The sequence below is a fragment of the Rissa tridactyla genome, chromosome 7 (assembly GCF_028500815.1).
Source record: "Rissa tridactyla isolate bRisTri1 chromosome 7, bRisTri1.patW.cur.20221130, whole genome shotgun sequence".
Classification (NCBI taxonomy): Eukaryota; Metazoa; Chordata; class Aves; order Charadriiformes; family Laridae; genus Rissa; species Rissa tridactyla.
In genome coordinates, this window is record NC_071472.1 from 2,261,768 (window position 1) to 2,278,689 (window position 16,922).

Consider the following 16,922-nt stretch of genomic DNA (forward strand, 5'->3'; position numbering starts at 1 on the left):
ACCTTTTTCACCCCAAAACCTAAAACCAGACATATCGGTTTGAGCTGGTTTTCGTGAAACTGTGCAAAAATCAGAAATATGTGTGTGTGACAGACCCAAACAATGGTGCTGGTAATTTTTAGTGAACAGTCATACCATATGCATGCCATTCGCACTAGAACTTCCTTTCAACTATTCAAACGTCAATTTAAACTTCTATTTAAACTTCATTTAAACTCTTCTGTTTACATTGTGCTGGAATGGCAGATGGAAGCATAGTGTATGACAGAAATCAGCCCCCGAGCCTCTGAGAAGTGTAGTCTGTAGTGATTGGAGGGCAGGTAGTTTCTTATATTTCTTGACATTTCAAAACCTTTGGAAAATAGAAAAAACAATGGCTGCATAGCAGTTTTTGAAGTGGCAGCAAACAGATTTGTGCCATTTCAGTTTTTTACATGTATTTCCAAATGAAAAAAAGGGGGATTATGGTTTTTCCACATCTAGGCATGAGTGCTGCATGTAGCTGTCGCATGTTTCCATATCAGCCATCGTGCTTGTCAGGAAAAACAAGAATCTTTTCAGAAGAACCAAGGATTCTTAAACTGAACAATTGAACGACAAGGAAAAGAAGAATTGCATTCAGTGATGATATCCTCCTTTTCCGTGCATTTTCTCCAATGTTAGCCAGTTCTCTTGGTCTTACAAACGTTCTTTGATGAGATTGATTTGGTCCTGAGAGAAGGTTAACTGTTGTAGAGGCAGTAAGGGAGTAAAAAATAATTGGCATAATCTTTAACATTTTTTTTCCATAGACATTTCTTCACATAAACTTCTTCTTTACAAAACTTCATGTCCATTTGTTTATCCACTTGCCTTTTTTCAGTTGTATTTCATCTTCCTGTCTGACATGCTTGCTTTTAATTTTGCATAGATCTTCCAGTAACATTTCTTCTGGGCATAAAAGTGAACTCTTTGGCATGATGGTCTGATCTTCATCGTATGTTGTGTAGCTTGCAAAACTTAACAGATTCTAGTATACTTCTGCTTGATTTTAATTTTTGTGAGGTTAGAACCAATACTGATTCCTTTATGTCAGAAATGTTAATATTCTTTGTTTTCTTACAGCAGCTCTATAATTTGTGGATTTGCCTGTTTCACTGTGTGTTTTAGCTGAACGTTGCCGTAATTTGCAAAGCAAAAAGCAACCATGGTATCCAGCATGAACCATATGGTGCTGTATGGACAAGAATATGGCAACGAATTCAAATCTAAAATGTGATTGTGGAATGTGATTTAATACTGCATTCAATCGTCTTTCTTCTTTTACTAATATAACATTATCTGTTTACATTTCTGTAATCGTCATTAAAAAAACCCTAGCATGAGTCAGCCATTCCTCAACTTAGTTATCAGTTCTTCAGTATTTTATTTCTTTCACTTGAATTTTCACGTAAATATTGCTTGGGAGATTGTTTTTTTTTTTCCTGAAGAACCATTACTCCTTTTACTTCATCAGCCACAGTCTTATATTTTCTGCATGTTTTTGTAAGTATTATCTTGGTCCTGTACAAGATCAAATTCTTTCCGAAAGGCTGATGACCGTTGTTCAGTTCTTCTTCTTTAGACGAGGGAGGGGGGTTGCTAGCTTATTTCCTATAAAGTATCTCCAAGGAAATGTGGAGTGGTAAACAGAAAGAAACGTTGCCTCACTTGTTCATGGACTTGGTAGAATATTAGTAGTAGAAAGATAAGAGAATCCTTAGAATTTTTCTACTGATGTTTACTCTAACGGCGATGGGCGTACATACTAACTATGGGATCCAGTTAGATAAGCCACAACTTAATCTTTAATACTTCGAGTTTTTCTTGCACTCTTCGGTAACTCTTCTGAAACAATTTTATGCAAAGTAATAAAACCAAAATATTCCTACTCAAACTGTCCCTTTTGTAGGTTTCCAAGAAATAATGAGGAATTAGCCTTTAGCTGCACCTGCAGCAGTGGGACGGGACAAGTCATGATGGAAGAAGGGCTTGCCCTCATTTAAGTCATTAGCAAAACTCTTATTGCTACCAACGTTTCTGTGCCTTCAGCCTGGGTCTGCTGGAGTGTTATGGCTTACATGCCTGTGGTTTGCCTTGCTGATGCTAATGTGGTTTGGAAGTGTGACTAAGCCTCTTGCATAATCTAATTCCTAGTAATTAATCGTGTCACTATTCTGTTTGTGATTTTTAACATCGTTCTTCATCTCCGATTTATACAGAACACAATATGTTTATAACAGTATACATAAAAGTATTTGATACGTTGCCATCTTCTGTGGTGCTCGTATGTCTTGAGGTAGTTTGTAAAGCTCATATTTCTCCAAGAAGTACGTAAAAAGTTCTTTTAAATACTCTTTGCGCTTGTGTCGGTTTTTGTCTCTTTGTGAAATTGGATATCTTTTATCTATGCACAGTTCCCATCAAGTGAAAAATTCTTCATCTCTGAGAGTCAGAATTTAGCTGTATTTTGTCAACATACTTCTCTTGACTACGTCTGTTATTTTTAAAATGAGGAGATATCACCTGTGCACTGAAAGAAAAATTGCAAGTGCTATTTTGTAAATACAGATGTATATTTTCTTTCCATGTCAGGTCATCTTTAAAATAGCCTTTATTCCAGGGGACGCCTTCAAGTTACCACATTTTCATTCTGCTGCTTACCATCAGCGTTGAAGCAGGGTCTCTTTGCCTTGTGCAGCCAGCAAGTGAGTAGTCAAGAACAGTTGTAATACCTGGTTGTTTTTCATTTAGGTGAAGTACAAGGAGAATTTTTCCAAAGAGCTGGGTAAAAAGCCAAAGTATGATTTAAAGGAGGCTAAAATCTACAAGACCATGAAAGATGCTCACAACATGGCTAGTGAGGTATGTTTACTTATGCTTCTCCTCCAGGGAAATTAAAAGTTTCACATTTCTTTAAGGAAGACCTCCTTTATGTTATTAATACATTCAACATCACAGGTTTTATTGTTGTTTGTCCTTTCTTACCTGCAGGTGAAATACAAGGCGGATTTAAAGAAACTTCATAAGCCTGTCACAGACATGTCTGAATCGCTGATCATGAACCATGTCCTGAGCACAAGCCAGCTCGCCAGTGCTGTAAGCTCGTTAACTAATCCCAGATCCATTTGATTTTTCCGTTCCGATTGATTCCATTCTGAACTGATCTCTGCTAACTATTTCTGTAACAATTACTCCCTCTGTTATTGTTCATGGGCCATCACCTGGTAGTGATCTCTTCCTCTACTTTCTAATGACTGTTTCCTAGTGAACTAGCACCTCTGCCACATTTGTCCTCTGGGAAGTGAAATCCTTATTAGCTGTAGAACTGCTAATGTTTTAAATCCTCTAATAATTTTTTGGTGGATTGTTTCTTTATTACATTTTAACTGATTGCATTACACTAACAAATACCATTTTCTTCTTTTTTTACTTTTTTCTTTACGCTTACTGTATATAAAATTTTTGGTTTTGTCTGGTTTTTTTCATTTCATGTTTATGTTTAACATAGCCCTGTTGTAGATATACAGAATTATGCTTAACAAAATAATTAATAATTTTTCTGAGAAAAGAGAAGAATTATTGCCTGTTGCAGCCTTTTCATGTATCCACTGTGTTTTCTTTTTTTCTTTTTCTTTTTGAATACTGGTTTTGAAAAAAATCTTTGTTGCAATCAAAATTGGCAAAAAAAACCCCTGTTCACGCACATCTTTAGAAGTGGTATCTTGATACTGGCAGTTAAACTTCTTGATTTTGTTTTGCTTTTTGTATTTCTAATTTCTCTTTGATGTTCCATTGAAGTGTTGCTTTGATTGGACCTAAGAAGTAAATTTGCTGAGGGATTTTTTTTTTTATTGAGATGATTTTTGACACTTTCCCTTCAGTACCAGTACAAGAAGCAATATGAGAAGAGTAAGGGTCACTACCATGTGGTGCCAGATAATCTTGAACAGGTTCATCTAAGGGAGGCATCAGAACTACAGAGCCACGTAAGTTGCTCGTGTGTTTCTCATTAACCCCGCTCGTTGCGTGCTGGTCGCCATCACTGAAGTCATTCTTGCAGATTCTCCAGTGTATAACAATCTCTATCTGTATTATAAACACTCCACACCTGAGTAAACAAGTCAATGAGAAATATTTGCAAGATCAGAACATCTATAAAACATCTGCATGATTTCTTCATTCTAGAGGAAACCTCAGAGTTACTTACGTCTGTTGTGTATGGATCTCTTTACACAGTATAATACATTTATCAGGGTGATTTTGTCTATAGAAAAAAAGGACACAGTAATCACAGAAACTGGAAATTGAAAGAAGTAGGGTTGTTGCTGACAGTATATTTTCAACTGCTTTATCCATTCTAGCCTCAAGTGATACAAAGAAAGGCTCTGCCACTCTTTTTCTGCATCCAAAATTGCTTTAACCGAAACGATACCTACTGCTGCTGTTAAATGTGTCTGACGTCGTTTCCCTCTGGAATGCAGCAAAGGGTGATCATTCCAGAGAAATCCATACTCCAATTTGGTCTCTGATCTTTTCTGTTCCAGGTGTTTAGTGACTGTAAAGCCAGAAAGAAATTACTGCTAGAACACAAAGGGCCATAGTTATTGTTCTGCTGCATGGCGTGGGAGAGCAGAAAGGTTACATAGCAAAGACTAGAAAAACGGTTGTTAATCAGTTTGTAGTTAAAGATGGTGCTTGTTGCTCCAGTTTGACCTCCAGGTCTCTCACCCAAAGGCATAGCATCACCTCATGCAGCAGTCTGAAAATTGGTGCCCTAAAGGCTGAATATTATAACTTGAAACAAGAATATCTTCATCCTTGCGGACATTTTACTTCCTGGACACTCACGCACAGACTTAGTTAGCAAGTCGCTAAATTGCAGCTTTTCAAGCCCTGCCACTAACACTCCAGCGATCCATTAACGTGTAACTGGCTGAACTCAGCCAGGGTCACGAGCAGCCTGAGTGCCTTCAAGTTCCATTTTTACAGCTACCCGTCTTCCTTCTTGTGATCAGGAAATTCTTGAAATCTGAGCTGACACTGCTTGTTCTCAGGAATAAGAAACAGGAAATAAATTAGTAGGCCACACACATTTTACTGCAAGCCTGACCTTTGATTTTATATTTTATGGTCAATATACAGATTTCAGGGAGGTAAACAGTATTAGACATTCAATTTTTACCACAGATCTGTTGGCCAAAGTAGGCACATACCAGTCAATGAATTGGTTCCTTGATTATTTAGGAGGGTAACTTGTTTTCTTTTCTTCTCAGGTGAAATACAGAGAAAAGTACGAGAAGGAAAAAGGAAAACCTATGTTGGACTTTGAAACTCCAACATACCTTACTGCAAAGGAAGCTCAGCTCATGCAGAGTGAGGTACGGTTAAAATCCACGCTGATAGATAAAAAACTTTAAAATTTATTTTTTGTACTTAAACTTTCACAGTGATTTAGACGGGCAGTTATACTTGCATCTGGTGGATGCTGATAGACTGAAAAATTATAGCTATATCACATTTCTTTATATTGGTTATGAAATACTGCATTTAAAATTCATGAAGCTTTCCTGTGTCACGATGAAGTGTATATTACCTGTAATTTTTCATCAAGAGGTTATCAGTCAATGAAGCTTAAGAAAGTCTTCAAGTCTTTAGAAGAAGTGTAATATGAAATACATTTCACTTAAACTTTTGTAACACAAGTAGAGTATGTGTGTCAGTTATCATAGCCCATAGAAAGCACCCTGCTTAGTCTTTTCACCTCAGACCTCTCTTTTTGAGAAACCCATTTATTTCCTGTTTCTCTCCACTGTCGTAGTGTTCTTCACTGACCTGTCTTTTTCCTCAAGCAGTACTTTTCTGGTTGTTTGAAGTGTAATCTTGTTTTGTCACACATGCTGAAAAACAATTGTATAAGGCCACTAGTCATTATGTTTGAGCGGTTCCATTGAATGTTTCCCCTGCATATACAAATAAGTAGAAAAAGAAAGAAAAAAGGCAGGGTCAGGTTATATTTCCATTGAAAGTAATGAGCTGTTTCATGGGCTTTAGTAGAAACAGGATTTATTGCTTTAGGTGCCCACTGACTGTAGCAGATCATCATTGCGACATCAATATCAAACTGCTGCTCCATCCTCCCTGTAGTTTTTCACGCAATTAAAAATAATGTAATAAATATTTGCTATTTTGCTTTTTTTTCTTCTTACTCTCATTAGAAAGAATATAAGAAGGACTTTGAAGAGTCCATTAAGGGCAGGAACCTTACTGGCTTGGAGACTACACCATCCTTACTACATGCCAAATATGCAACCAAAATAGCAAGCGAGGTAGCAGTTATTCTGTGCTTATTTCCTCTGTTGAGTTAAATAATTCCACTAAGTGTTCTCAGCAGCATTTCTTCACATTTTCATTTTCCTAACCATTCACATTAAGCATGTTTACATATATTTTGTATTGCGATCTAATTTGTTGTGGACATTTATTTCATTGTTCATTAACTGTATTCGTATTTAGTGTACCCCTTTCTGACATTCCATGGCAGGGGGGGTGTGTGTGAGCCTTTGCATTTTACCTTGAACAATAATTACTATACTCTGCTCTGTTGCCGTAGTTCTTGTATAGCCCTATGCAATATTTTCTGTTGTTTTAAAAAATTCTTTTTTCTTTTGGAGCTTTTGGAGTTTTTTTCTTCTTTTTTTTTTTTTGAATTTTTGAACAAAGTTGCAGAGTGAAAAACTCTCTTTAGTCTGGCTTTGCAGTTTTCGTTTTCTTTCTTGTGCAGAAAGAGTACAGGAAGGATCTGGAGGAAGGTGTCAGAGGTAAAGGACTAACAGCTTTAGAGGAGACTCCAGACATGTTAAGAGCAAAGAATGCAACTCAAATCCTGAACGAGGTATGTCAAAAGCTATCTGGAAAATACCTGAATGGATGTAACAGCCTCCAACTGATAAATGCTTGTGGTTGTATGACACTAGTTTGAACTTTGTCATTGTGCTCTGGGAGACGTGCTGTGCCCTTTTTGAACGCTTTATGCGTGATGGGTGAGTCAGAACCACCAGCCGTGCTCCTGAACAGTTTCCCCTGCCCCAGGCTGATGCCCAGTTGGCAGCTGCAGGACCGATGGCCGAGACAGTCTTCCCCACTTTGATGGAAAGAGGTGGCCAGCAGACAGTCAGAATGCAAACCTAACAGCTACTTTATTGAGGTGGTGGACTGGTACAATAAATATTTCATATTTAATAAATTTACACTTTGAGATTACTGGTGGGAGAAGGAAGAGTGACCTTAATACAGCTGGCCTGTTGTGTCCTCCATTTACTGCTGGCGTAGGGCTGTTCGTTTTCAAGATTTAAGTCAGAAAGTACACACTTTAATGACATAATTTTTGTGTTTCATTGTGAATTTGTATTAGTAGTATCCCTGTTTTTTGGTGTGGTCATGAAACTATCTGAAGTTGCTAAGAGTATTGCATTCACATTGACAAAGTATCTATTTACCGTCTTCATCTGCAGAAAGAGTACAAAAAAGCCTTGGACTTAGAAATCAGAGGAAAAGGTCTCACAGAACTGGCTTTGGAGACACCAGATTTTGTGAGAGCAAAGAATGCCACTGACATTGCCAGCCAGGTCTGTGTGAATATCTTACATATCGCATCAGATGTCTTCTTTAATGGAAAATTTATTAACATTTTTTTCTGATTAAACTAAATGAAAATTATTGTCAAGATATGATTCAGGCACTTAAATGTGAGCTTTGCCCAACAGATCAAATACAAACAATTGGCAGAAATGGAGAAAGCCAACTACACCAGTGTTGTCGATACTCCGGAGATTATTCATGCCCAGCAGGTCAAGAATCTTTCAAGCCAGGTACTTGAATGAAACAATTTAATCATTGTTCAGGTGGGAATCTTGAGTGGATACTAATGTGGAGCACCTAAATGACTACCTGTCACAACAGTCAGGAGATACCCCAGAAAAACAAATTCCTCTAGAGCTGTGATGTTGCATTTTTTACTCTGAAATTCCATTTCAATGTTGAAATTAATTTATTTTAATAAATCTTAAGTAAATCTTAAAATAAATCTTACACAGAAGCATAATCTGAATTTGTATCAGACACAGTACTCGCATTTCCATAAAGATGGGCATTATACAACAATAAGTAATACCAGATTGTTTATTACTGTTTTTGTATTAATGGAATACATTTTATATGTTCTATCAGAAAAAATATAAGGAAGATGCAGAAAGGACCATGCCATACTACGTGCCTGTAGCAGACACCCCAGAAATGCAGAGAGTCCGTGAGAATCAAAAGAACTTTAGCACAGTATGTATATAAGTAATAAACACTGTTACTCTCAAATAATAAAAAATGTTAAGCTTTTTTTTCGTTTAATAAGGTCCCGATGTCACACTCTAACCCCAACTAGGCTGCCTTTATATTCTCAGGGATCTTCAGTTGGAGGGTCTGCTATGTATGCAGCAGCCCACTTGGGTATTACACAGGGAACCAGAATGATTCCATAGTTTTCTTGAAATAAACTTTCTGCTGCAGTGCTTTGACAATTCCTTTGCAAGTAGTAGAGAATTATACTTGCAGAAGTTGTCTGTTGCTGTCAGTGGGGCCACCTGCGAGACTGTATATGGTCAGTAAGAGAACACAATCTGACTTGAAATCTTCACCTTTCATTGTTGAGACTTAATTGTTTTAGAGACAAACTGGCACCTGTCAAGATCTTGCAATGAATCTAGTTAAAGATCCCCTATTGCTAATTTAAATGAGATTACTTGTAACTGTGATGCATCTTTATATCACTAATGGTGGTGTTAAAATGACCTCCTTGTAAGGTATACTTGAATATTTTTTTTCTCATCTTTGAAGAAAACTCTGTCAGTAAATTTTTATGGCATAGGGTCAACATTTGACGGTTTACTTTAACTTTTTCAACAGCTTCAGTATCAGTGGGACCTACAGAACAGCAAAGGAAAAGTTACAGTTGTACAAGACACACCAGAAATGCTGCGTGTGAAAGAAAACCAGAAGAATTTCAGCTCGGTATAGTTATTTTCTGTTTTCAGTTCTCATTCCAAAAAAATGCAGTTTAGTATGTTCAATCAAATAACTATTTTTGGCTTTTATCTTATAGGTACTTATGTTCTTGATCTGCTTAAAAGTGGATAGGAACTTTTGCAAACAAAATTTTTTTCAATGTAGATTTAGCTGATTTTTGCTACCCCTTTTTATCTACTGCTTTTTGTGCAGTGCCCTGATGGCACTCTTTCACAGGCACGTAGCTGTGATACAGTTAAACAATCAATCCTGTACTTAAACAAATACTAGTCTTCAATCCTAGAAGTGGCCTACAAATGTTTTGACATTCTACTTAAAATGCATTACTACAAATATAAAATATCAGGCCCTTTTTTGCACAAATGGCACTCGTATCAGGACAGACAGACCGTAGATAAGGCAATGAGGCAGTGTCTGGAGATGATCCTCCAAGTCGGCTTTCCGCCTACACTGGTGTCTGCAAATCACTGTCATGAGTCCGTATTCACTCTCTAGAAGAAATAATGTTGTGTTTTATATGCTTAACCTTGTTGTCTTCATTCTAAATATTAAGATTTTATATAAAGAAGATATTGGGACTGGAACTACTATTGAAAAGACACCAGAGATGCAGAGAGTTAAACGAACCCAGGATGCAATTAGCTCGGTACAAAAGAATTCATTTTTAATACTCTACCAGTGCTAATTCGACTTGAAATAACATTTTTTTTTACCCTTCATTTCTTTAAATGTTGCTAACAGCGGATTGGCAATAATCTATGCATCTAAGGGCTACTTTCTAGGAGTTTTTCCTATTCTTGTCATTGAAACAGTAATATTTCTAATGATTAACATTCAATTTGTTACTTACAATCCATTTCTAAAACATGAAAGCTCTTGCCATCATTTTTAATCTCCTCACAAACATAGTGTATTTATCACAGAATCAAAGAATCATTTAGGTAGGAAGGGTCCTCTTGAGATCACCTATTCCAACCCTGTTGCTCAAGCAGGATCAGCCAGAGCAGGTTGCCTAGGACCATGTCCAGTCGAGTTTTGAATATCTTGAAGGATGAAGACTCCACAGCCTCTCTGGGCAACCTATTCCAGTGTCTGACCAGCCTCATGGTAAAAAAAAAGTTGTTTTCCTGTGTTCAGATTGAATTTTCTGTTTTTTTTAATTTGTGGCCATTACCTCTTGTCCCATCACCAAGCCCTACTGAGAAGAGTAGCTCCCTCCTCTTCATTCCTTCTCCCTGGGTATTTATACACTTTGTTAAGTTCCTCCTGAGCCTACTCTTCTCCAAGCCGAAGACTCCCAGGTCTCTAAGCCTCTTCTCGTCCCAAAGAAGCTCCTCTTACTCATCTTTGTAGTCCTGCACTGGACTTCCTCCAGTAAGTCCGTATGTTTCTTGTACTGGTGAGCCCAGAACTGGACGCAGAACTCCAGATGTGGCCTCACCAGTGCTGAGGGGAAGGATCACCTCTCTGGACCTGCTGGCAGTGCCCTTCTTAATGCAGCTGAGGATGTTGTTGGCATTCTTTGTCATGAGGCTGCATTGCTGGCCCGTGGTCAGCTTGTTGTCCACCAGATCCCTAAGGTCCTTCTCGGCAAAGCTGCTTCCCAAACAGTCAGCCTCCAGCATGTACTGGTGCCTGGGGTTATTCCTCCCCAGGTGCAGGACTGCATTTCCCCCTCTCGAACTTCAGGAGATACCTCTCAGCCCATTTCTCCAGCCCATCGAGGTCCCTCTGGGTGGCAGCACAACCCCTGGGTGTATCAGCCAGTCCTCCCAGTTTTGTGTCATCTGCAATCCTGCTGAGGGTGCACCGTGTCCTGGCATCCAGGTCAGCAGCGAGGATGTTAAACAGTTTTGGCCCCAGTATTGACCCCTGGGGATACACCACAGTGGACTGGTCCTTGTGCCACCGGTCAAAGTGCTCTGGGCCCAGCCGTTTGGCCAGTTTTCAGTCCCTGGCCCTGTGCACTGATCTGACCCATGCTTCATTAGCTTGTCTCTGAGGATGCCAGGGCAAACGGTGTCAAAAGCCTTACTAAAGCATGTCTCGTAAAGCCTTTATAGTACATAAAAAATTGTAACACTCTAAAATGGGAATAATTGTGTGTATTACTTTTCTTTTGAAACTTGTAAATCTTTTTTCATGCTTTTTTGAACGCTAACATCATTTTAGTGTAAAAAATATTAACTTTTCACACAATTTGTTTCATGCATAGTGTGTTAAATATGTTCTTGTGAAATGCTGTGCCTTTTTTTTTTGTTACGCTAAAGTAGAAATGCACGCAGCACTGTAATTGTTAAAATGTTGTGCGATGACTCCCACCTTTGTTGAATATGATAGATTTTTACAGAATCCTTCTTCCATTGGTAAAAAGACCAAATGGTGTCAGGTTAAAGGTATTTGTACTTGTGTTTAGAAAACGCTTTCAGTGAAGTGCCACAAACAGTGCCATCTCAGCAGCAGCTGAAGTTACCCTCTAACGGGTTGCTTGCAAAGGTGATGGGAATGCTTTAACAGCAGCTCTCTGCTCGTGTTAAATGAGGTCTTTTACATTTTCAGTCTTCTCGAGATCAGGATAATGCTCTTTCTATATCCACGTATGAATCTAGGTGCCTATTTCACATTAGGCTAAGATTTTTAGAAATTACTTTAAATTTTTAATATCGCAATTTCTTGGAACTTGGTGTAAGAAACCTTGAAATGGTTCAGTTGTTATAAATTAGGGGGTTGGTTCTTGCTGAAATAAAGCTCCTGGGAGATGTTAGATACCCAAATTTTAAGCTTCAATTGAAAAATTCTGGCTCAAACAAGACACTACCTTTTTCCCTGAGCTGAGTTCTCGTTAAACTGCTTTGTAGAAGTGTGGCAGGCTAGCTATCATCACTCTGTAACAGGTTCCTTGATGATTTCCTTCTCTGAGAATACACTTAGTAGCTGAGATTTGAATGAGTTTGTAAAGCGTAAAGGAGCTGTGTTTCTTTACTCATGGGACTTTTACTCGTGCCTGCATCAGCTGTGCTTTAATGTAAGTCCTTTTGCTTTTTTCTGCATCTTTGTAGATTAAGTACAAGGAGGGTATTGGGAAAGGCACTCCAATTCCTGATCTCCCAGAGGTGAAGCGTGTCAAGGAGACGCAGAAGCACATCAGTTCGGTAAAGGCCAATATTTCCGATTTACCTGTATACTCATGCAGAGCTCAAGCTCCAAACTTTGGTAATGTTTGTGGGTATTTTTTGTTGAAAAGAGATCAGATGTCTAAAATCCCTATATGCAGCAGCGGGAAGTTCAATTATCTGAATTTTGCAGTGACCATTACAGTCAGCCACTTCCCTGGATTACTTCTGTGATCTTTTCTAAACACAGAACTAGAAACAAAGAACACCCAGATGGTGTCTTACAATTAGTCTGGAGAAAAAATGGATCGGCTAGAGAGAGCTTTGTGGAAAAAAATAATTGCAGCCTTTTTTCTAGTCACAAAACCTAGTGATGGTTCTAAGTGGAAACAGTACCTGGCTCTTCCCGATCTAGTTAAGTACGGATTTAAATAACCACCACGTGCTCTCCTGGTTTTGAGCCGCTGCTGCTTTACTTTGCTCTCTGCATACAGAACTGAGGCAGGATATGGTCTTGTCATGGTCGGTACCTCGGCTGTTTGCTATACAACGCCGAGGAGCAGTGACAGCCACGTAACGAGTACCTTAAGATCTTCCATTCCTGTTTTTGTAAGTACTATTTCCTTTTTGAGCTGTTTATGATATTAATGTTTTTTACAGCTCACTTTTGCACAATTGAGTTGTTTTTTCAAATGATTCTTCATTTTTTCATTTACATAATTGGTTTTCCCTTGCTGTGAGTGCTTTATTTTTGTATTTTTTCATTGTTTCAATGACATAAAGTAGTGAATTTTTTTTTTTGTTAGCTCTTTTTGTTGCAAGTATTTTACTAGATGCAAGAAGAACTGGTAGTGCATTTGTAATGTATTTCTACATGATTAGGTTTTAAACCAACCCAGGCATTTCCTATGCAAGGCCTTTCATGAAAAATGCAATTTTTTAAATCAGACAACTACAGGTTCAGTTAAATCTAATGATACGAGAGCTAAAACTCAGTTGTTTTTCTTACTAGAGACAAAACAGAGCAAAATTCCAACCAAATAGTCACAGAGATCAAAATAAGATAGAGCCCACAACTAAGTATTTTCATATTAAACATGTCTGTAGAAGGTTCAGCTGATTGTTAGCACCATAAAAAAAACCCTTCAGGAATGCTGACTGCCTGAAAAATAAAACTGTTCCATTTCCTAAACTAAGATGAAAAGCAGAACGTACCTACTTCTGACACCAGGTCCGCAGAGTGTTTGAAGTTGTCTCCTGCTCCAGTGAAGTACTCCATTGGCTTCAATGGGTTCAAGCACCTCAACATCCACTTTAAGTACTTTGCTGAGCTGGTGACTGTGCTTAAAAAGATGCACACTGAGGAAAAGAAATTGTGCACGTATTTACTTATAATCTCAGATTATATTTACCTATAAACCAGGTAAATTAACTATCCGAATGTACTGTATTTGTGAAAGGAATATGAAGTTCTCACCTTGCTGGGTGCTTGTGTTCTGCAGGTACTGTACAAAGAGGACGTAGGGACAGGTATCCCAACACCTGTCACTCCAGAAATAGAGAGAGTCAAACGCAATCAAGAACACATTAGCTCGGTATTTAAAAAAAAAAATTATAACAACTTATTTTTGCATAACATCCTAACATATAATCTGTTTTCTTCAGTGGTTTAGAATCTCACCCCGATCCTGTCTTTTCCCTGGCAATATTTTTAACTCATTTATAGTCCACCTTTTTGTGCTTTAACTTTTTTTGGTGATTTACAACTTTACATGCATTTCTTTTAAGAACCCAAACTGGAAGTAAGCTGTGACATTAACATGTTTTTTCTCTCCATGTTTGTTTTATCTTAACCCTTGATCTTCTAGTATCTGTAGTTATGTATTTACAGAATAACCAACCATCAGCCCCTTCCTTAATATTTGCCTCTAGAACAAGTGTGAAATTAATTGAAAAGTAATCCTAACGCTAAACGTAACTGACAAAACACTCAGATTTGATGAGTTTGCCTGTGTTGAGTGCTTTTTTTGTGGAAACTTTCTTGTACCTCACAGGTGTTATACAAAGAGGGCTTAGGGACTGGCATCCCAACACCGGTCACTCCAGAGATGGAGCGGGTCAAACGCAATCAAGAGAACATTAGCTCGGTATTGCTAAATAAAACACACCCTACCATTTGAAATGCAAATCAAATCCCTTTAACTCCTCCATATTAAATTTTTCTTTCAGTTCTTTGCTGAACTTTGAACAACCCTTTCTTAATCAAATCACTAAAACCCTCTCAGTATCCTTATATTTTGATTTTTCACTCAGTCTAACTTAATTGTAATCATTCCAGCTGTGAGATTTTAACCTCATTTCCTTAAAGCAGTGAAGCAGTGCCTTATTTTTCTTCCCAATGAAATCGTAGTAGTCTGAGTGATCTCACTCTCCTCCTCATTAACAAAGTCGATCCTTCTAATGGTCCTCAGACTCCCCACGCTGGTTGCGCTGCAAATGAAAAATGAACTCCTAACCCTTCCCATCTAATGCAAAGCAGCCTGTCTTGTCTCTTTTCCTGGTTGTGCTGTGTTGGATGCTTTCTTATATCCTGCAGGTCTTTCTAAGAAAACCTGGGTGGCATGCCCATATCACCGCCATATGAAAAAATGACAAAAATGACATCTGTAAGGAAAAATTACTGTAGTAATGACGTTCTGTCCAGATTGTTTCTACTCCTGACGCATTCCAGTCAAATCACCATTATGTCATAATTTTGTTCTATATTTCTGTTTCAGTTAGCGCAGCTTAGCACTCATTTTGACTCACTCTGACCCAATTCAGACATGACTGATACGAAACTCAATCCTGACGAGATTAATAGGACAGTTCAGAGAAGCCACAGTGTTAAACTTTTTGCTCCATGTAATTGTCTGTGAGGTCGCCTGGGCTCTCTTTCCCGCTGGTGAGCCTATTTGGAAATCTTAGAGCAAAGCTGCTCGTTCAAGGCCTATTGTTTGAGTAAGGAAACTTCTTTGGGCAAAAAGACATAAATGCAGGGTTTTGGGGTAACTTGGCACAAGCTGTGCTTGCACCAACACCCCCGCTGGTCTTCTTGGCGTTACTTACATGCACCCAGGTGAGACGACCACAAACCTCGTAACAATATTAGCTGGTTATTTTCAGTGATTTATTTATTTTTTTTTGCTAGCCTTTGAACAAGGCTGACAAAACTCAATTTTCCTACTTTGAAGTTTCACTATATTAAATTCCTTGTCTTCTCTCTCTCTCCTCCCTGTCTTCCTCTTTCCTTTCCTTTCTTTTCCTTTCCTTCCCTTCCTTTTTTTTTTTTAATGCTTCCCTGTTGCCACACAGGTGTTGTACAAAGAGGGGCTGGGCATTGGCACCCCAGTGCCTGTCACTCCTGAGATGGAGAGGGTCAAACGCAATCAAGAAAACTTTAGCTCGGTATTTTTTTTTGTAATTTAAGAAAGGATTCCCTATAACTATTTAACACTTGTAAAGTTTCTGCTCTCTCTAATTAACTTACAAACATAGAAACGGCCCCTTCCTGCTATTAAAATTTTTAGTCATTGTTAGTGATATTTTATGTCCTTTTTTTTAAAAAGATTTTTTTTAATAATAACACTTGATGCTTCATGTCCTTTAATTTTTAAAGCATTTTTTGTGAAGCTTAAGGTATTTTTCTTTTTAAAAAACACTGTGTTTTTTATTTGCTAAATTCCATTCCCGTAATGCTTTATTATCTGTTGAAGCGTATCTGAGAATTAGGATGCAGTATTTCTAGCTATCAGAAGATTTCATCTGAATTTATCACAATTGTTAACTCTTTTATACTTCCTAATTTTTCCTGCTTTCTGCTATATTTAGTGGGCATAAAAATTATATGTGTTACTTCCATCAAAAGCAGGGGCTTTTTTTGTTCTTAACTTTTTTTTAAAACTCCCGTGTTACCATGTAGGTGTTGTACAAAGAGGAGCTGGGGACAGGGACCCCAACACCCGTCACTCCTGAGATTGAGAGAGTCAAACGCAATCAAGAGAACTTTAGCTCGGTATCTTTTTGTCCTTTGAAAAGCAGAAAATTCCCTTTTAATCTATTTAAAAATAATTTTAACACCAAAAAAATATTCTTGTGTTTCCCTGTAATCAATTTACACAAAAAAGAATACCCTATCCCCCATGTTTGGACATTTTTTCCTCCATAATTGTGACTTACTTTCTTTTGATTAGATCTTCATACTAATGATAACTTTTAGATTCCCTGTTCCCATCTTTCTTTTGACTCTGAACGTAGTTTTTTCTTCTTTAATATGTGCTTTTCCTTTTGTTAATCATTTCAATCCCTGGTTTGTTGGGTTTTTTCCTGGTGTTACCTCATATAAAAACTAAACTATTTATAGCCTGATCCAAATCTGTGGAAATGAGCCCAGTCTAAGAGTGCCGTGATACCAGTGTAACCTGCTGTGATGTTTATGGGATGGGTAACTGAAACAGAATTGATTTCTTTATTCCTTCTGCGTTGTATTTGCCGCCTTCTTCCTTCAGGAAGTCTTTAATATTGTTGCACAGAGACAGTGGCCCAAATCTCCAGCGGGTGTAAACTGCTCTGGAGACGTTGGAAGCACAGGTTTGCAGGGTAAAAAAGTTTGTAGCGTTAGGACGTTTCTCAGGGTGAGGTAAGTGTCACGTAAGAGAGGAGAGCACCGGTAAT

The 16,922-nt window shown here is 38.0% G+C and overlaps 1 protein-coding gene across 36 annotated transcripts in view; it reads left to right on the forward strand.

Annotated features, from left to right (window-relative positions):
• The window catches only part of NEB (nebulin), a 127,187-nt gene that overhangs the window by 100,416 nt on the left and 9,849 nt on the right, over window positions 1-16,922 (forward strand). For 17 of the 36 annotated variants that reach the window (XM_054207815.1, XM_054207818.1, XM_054207824.1 and 14 more), the window contains 16 exons: window positions 2,773-2,883; window positions 3,013-3,117; window positions 3,903-4,007; window positions 5,295-5,399; window positions 6,237-6,347; window positions 6,803-6,913; window positions 7,533-7,646; window positions 7,785-7,889; window positions 8,248-8,352; window positions 8,977-9,081; window positions 9,650-9,742; window positions 12,156-12,248; window positions 13,712-13,804; window positions 14,264-14,356; window positions 15,564-15,656; window positions 16,171-16,263. In XM_054207815.1, coding sequence (XP_054063790.1) covers window positions 2,773-2,883; window positions 3,013-3,117; window positions 3,903-4,007; window positions 5,295-5,399; window positions 6,237-6,347; window positions 6,803-6,913; window positions 7,533-7,646; window positions 7,785-7,889; window positions 8,248-8,352; window positions 8,977-9,081; window positions 9,650-9,742; window positions 12,156-12,248; window positions 13,712-13,804; window positions 14,264-14,356; window positions 15,564-15,656; window positions 16,171-16,263 — 1,635 coding nt within the window. The remainder of the gene's footprint in view (window positions 1-2,772; window positions 2,884-3,012; window positions 3,118-3,902; window positions 4,008-5,294; window positions 5,400-6,236; window positions 6,348-6,802; window positions 6,914-7,532; window positions 7,647-7,784; window positions 7,890-8,247; window positions 8,353-8,976; window positions 9,082-9,649; window positions 9,743-12,155; window positions 12,249-13,711; window positions 13,805-14,263; window positions 14,357-15,563; window positions 15,657-16,170; window positions 16,264-16,922) is intronic. The other 19 variants (XM_054207830.1, XM_054207838.1, XM_054207844.1 and 16 more) reach the window with 10 other exon arrangements.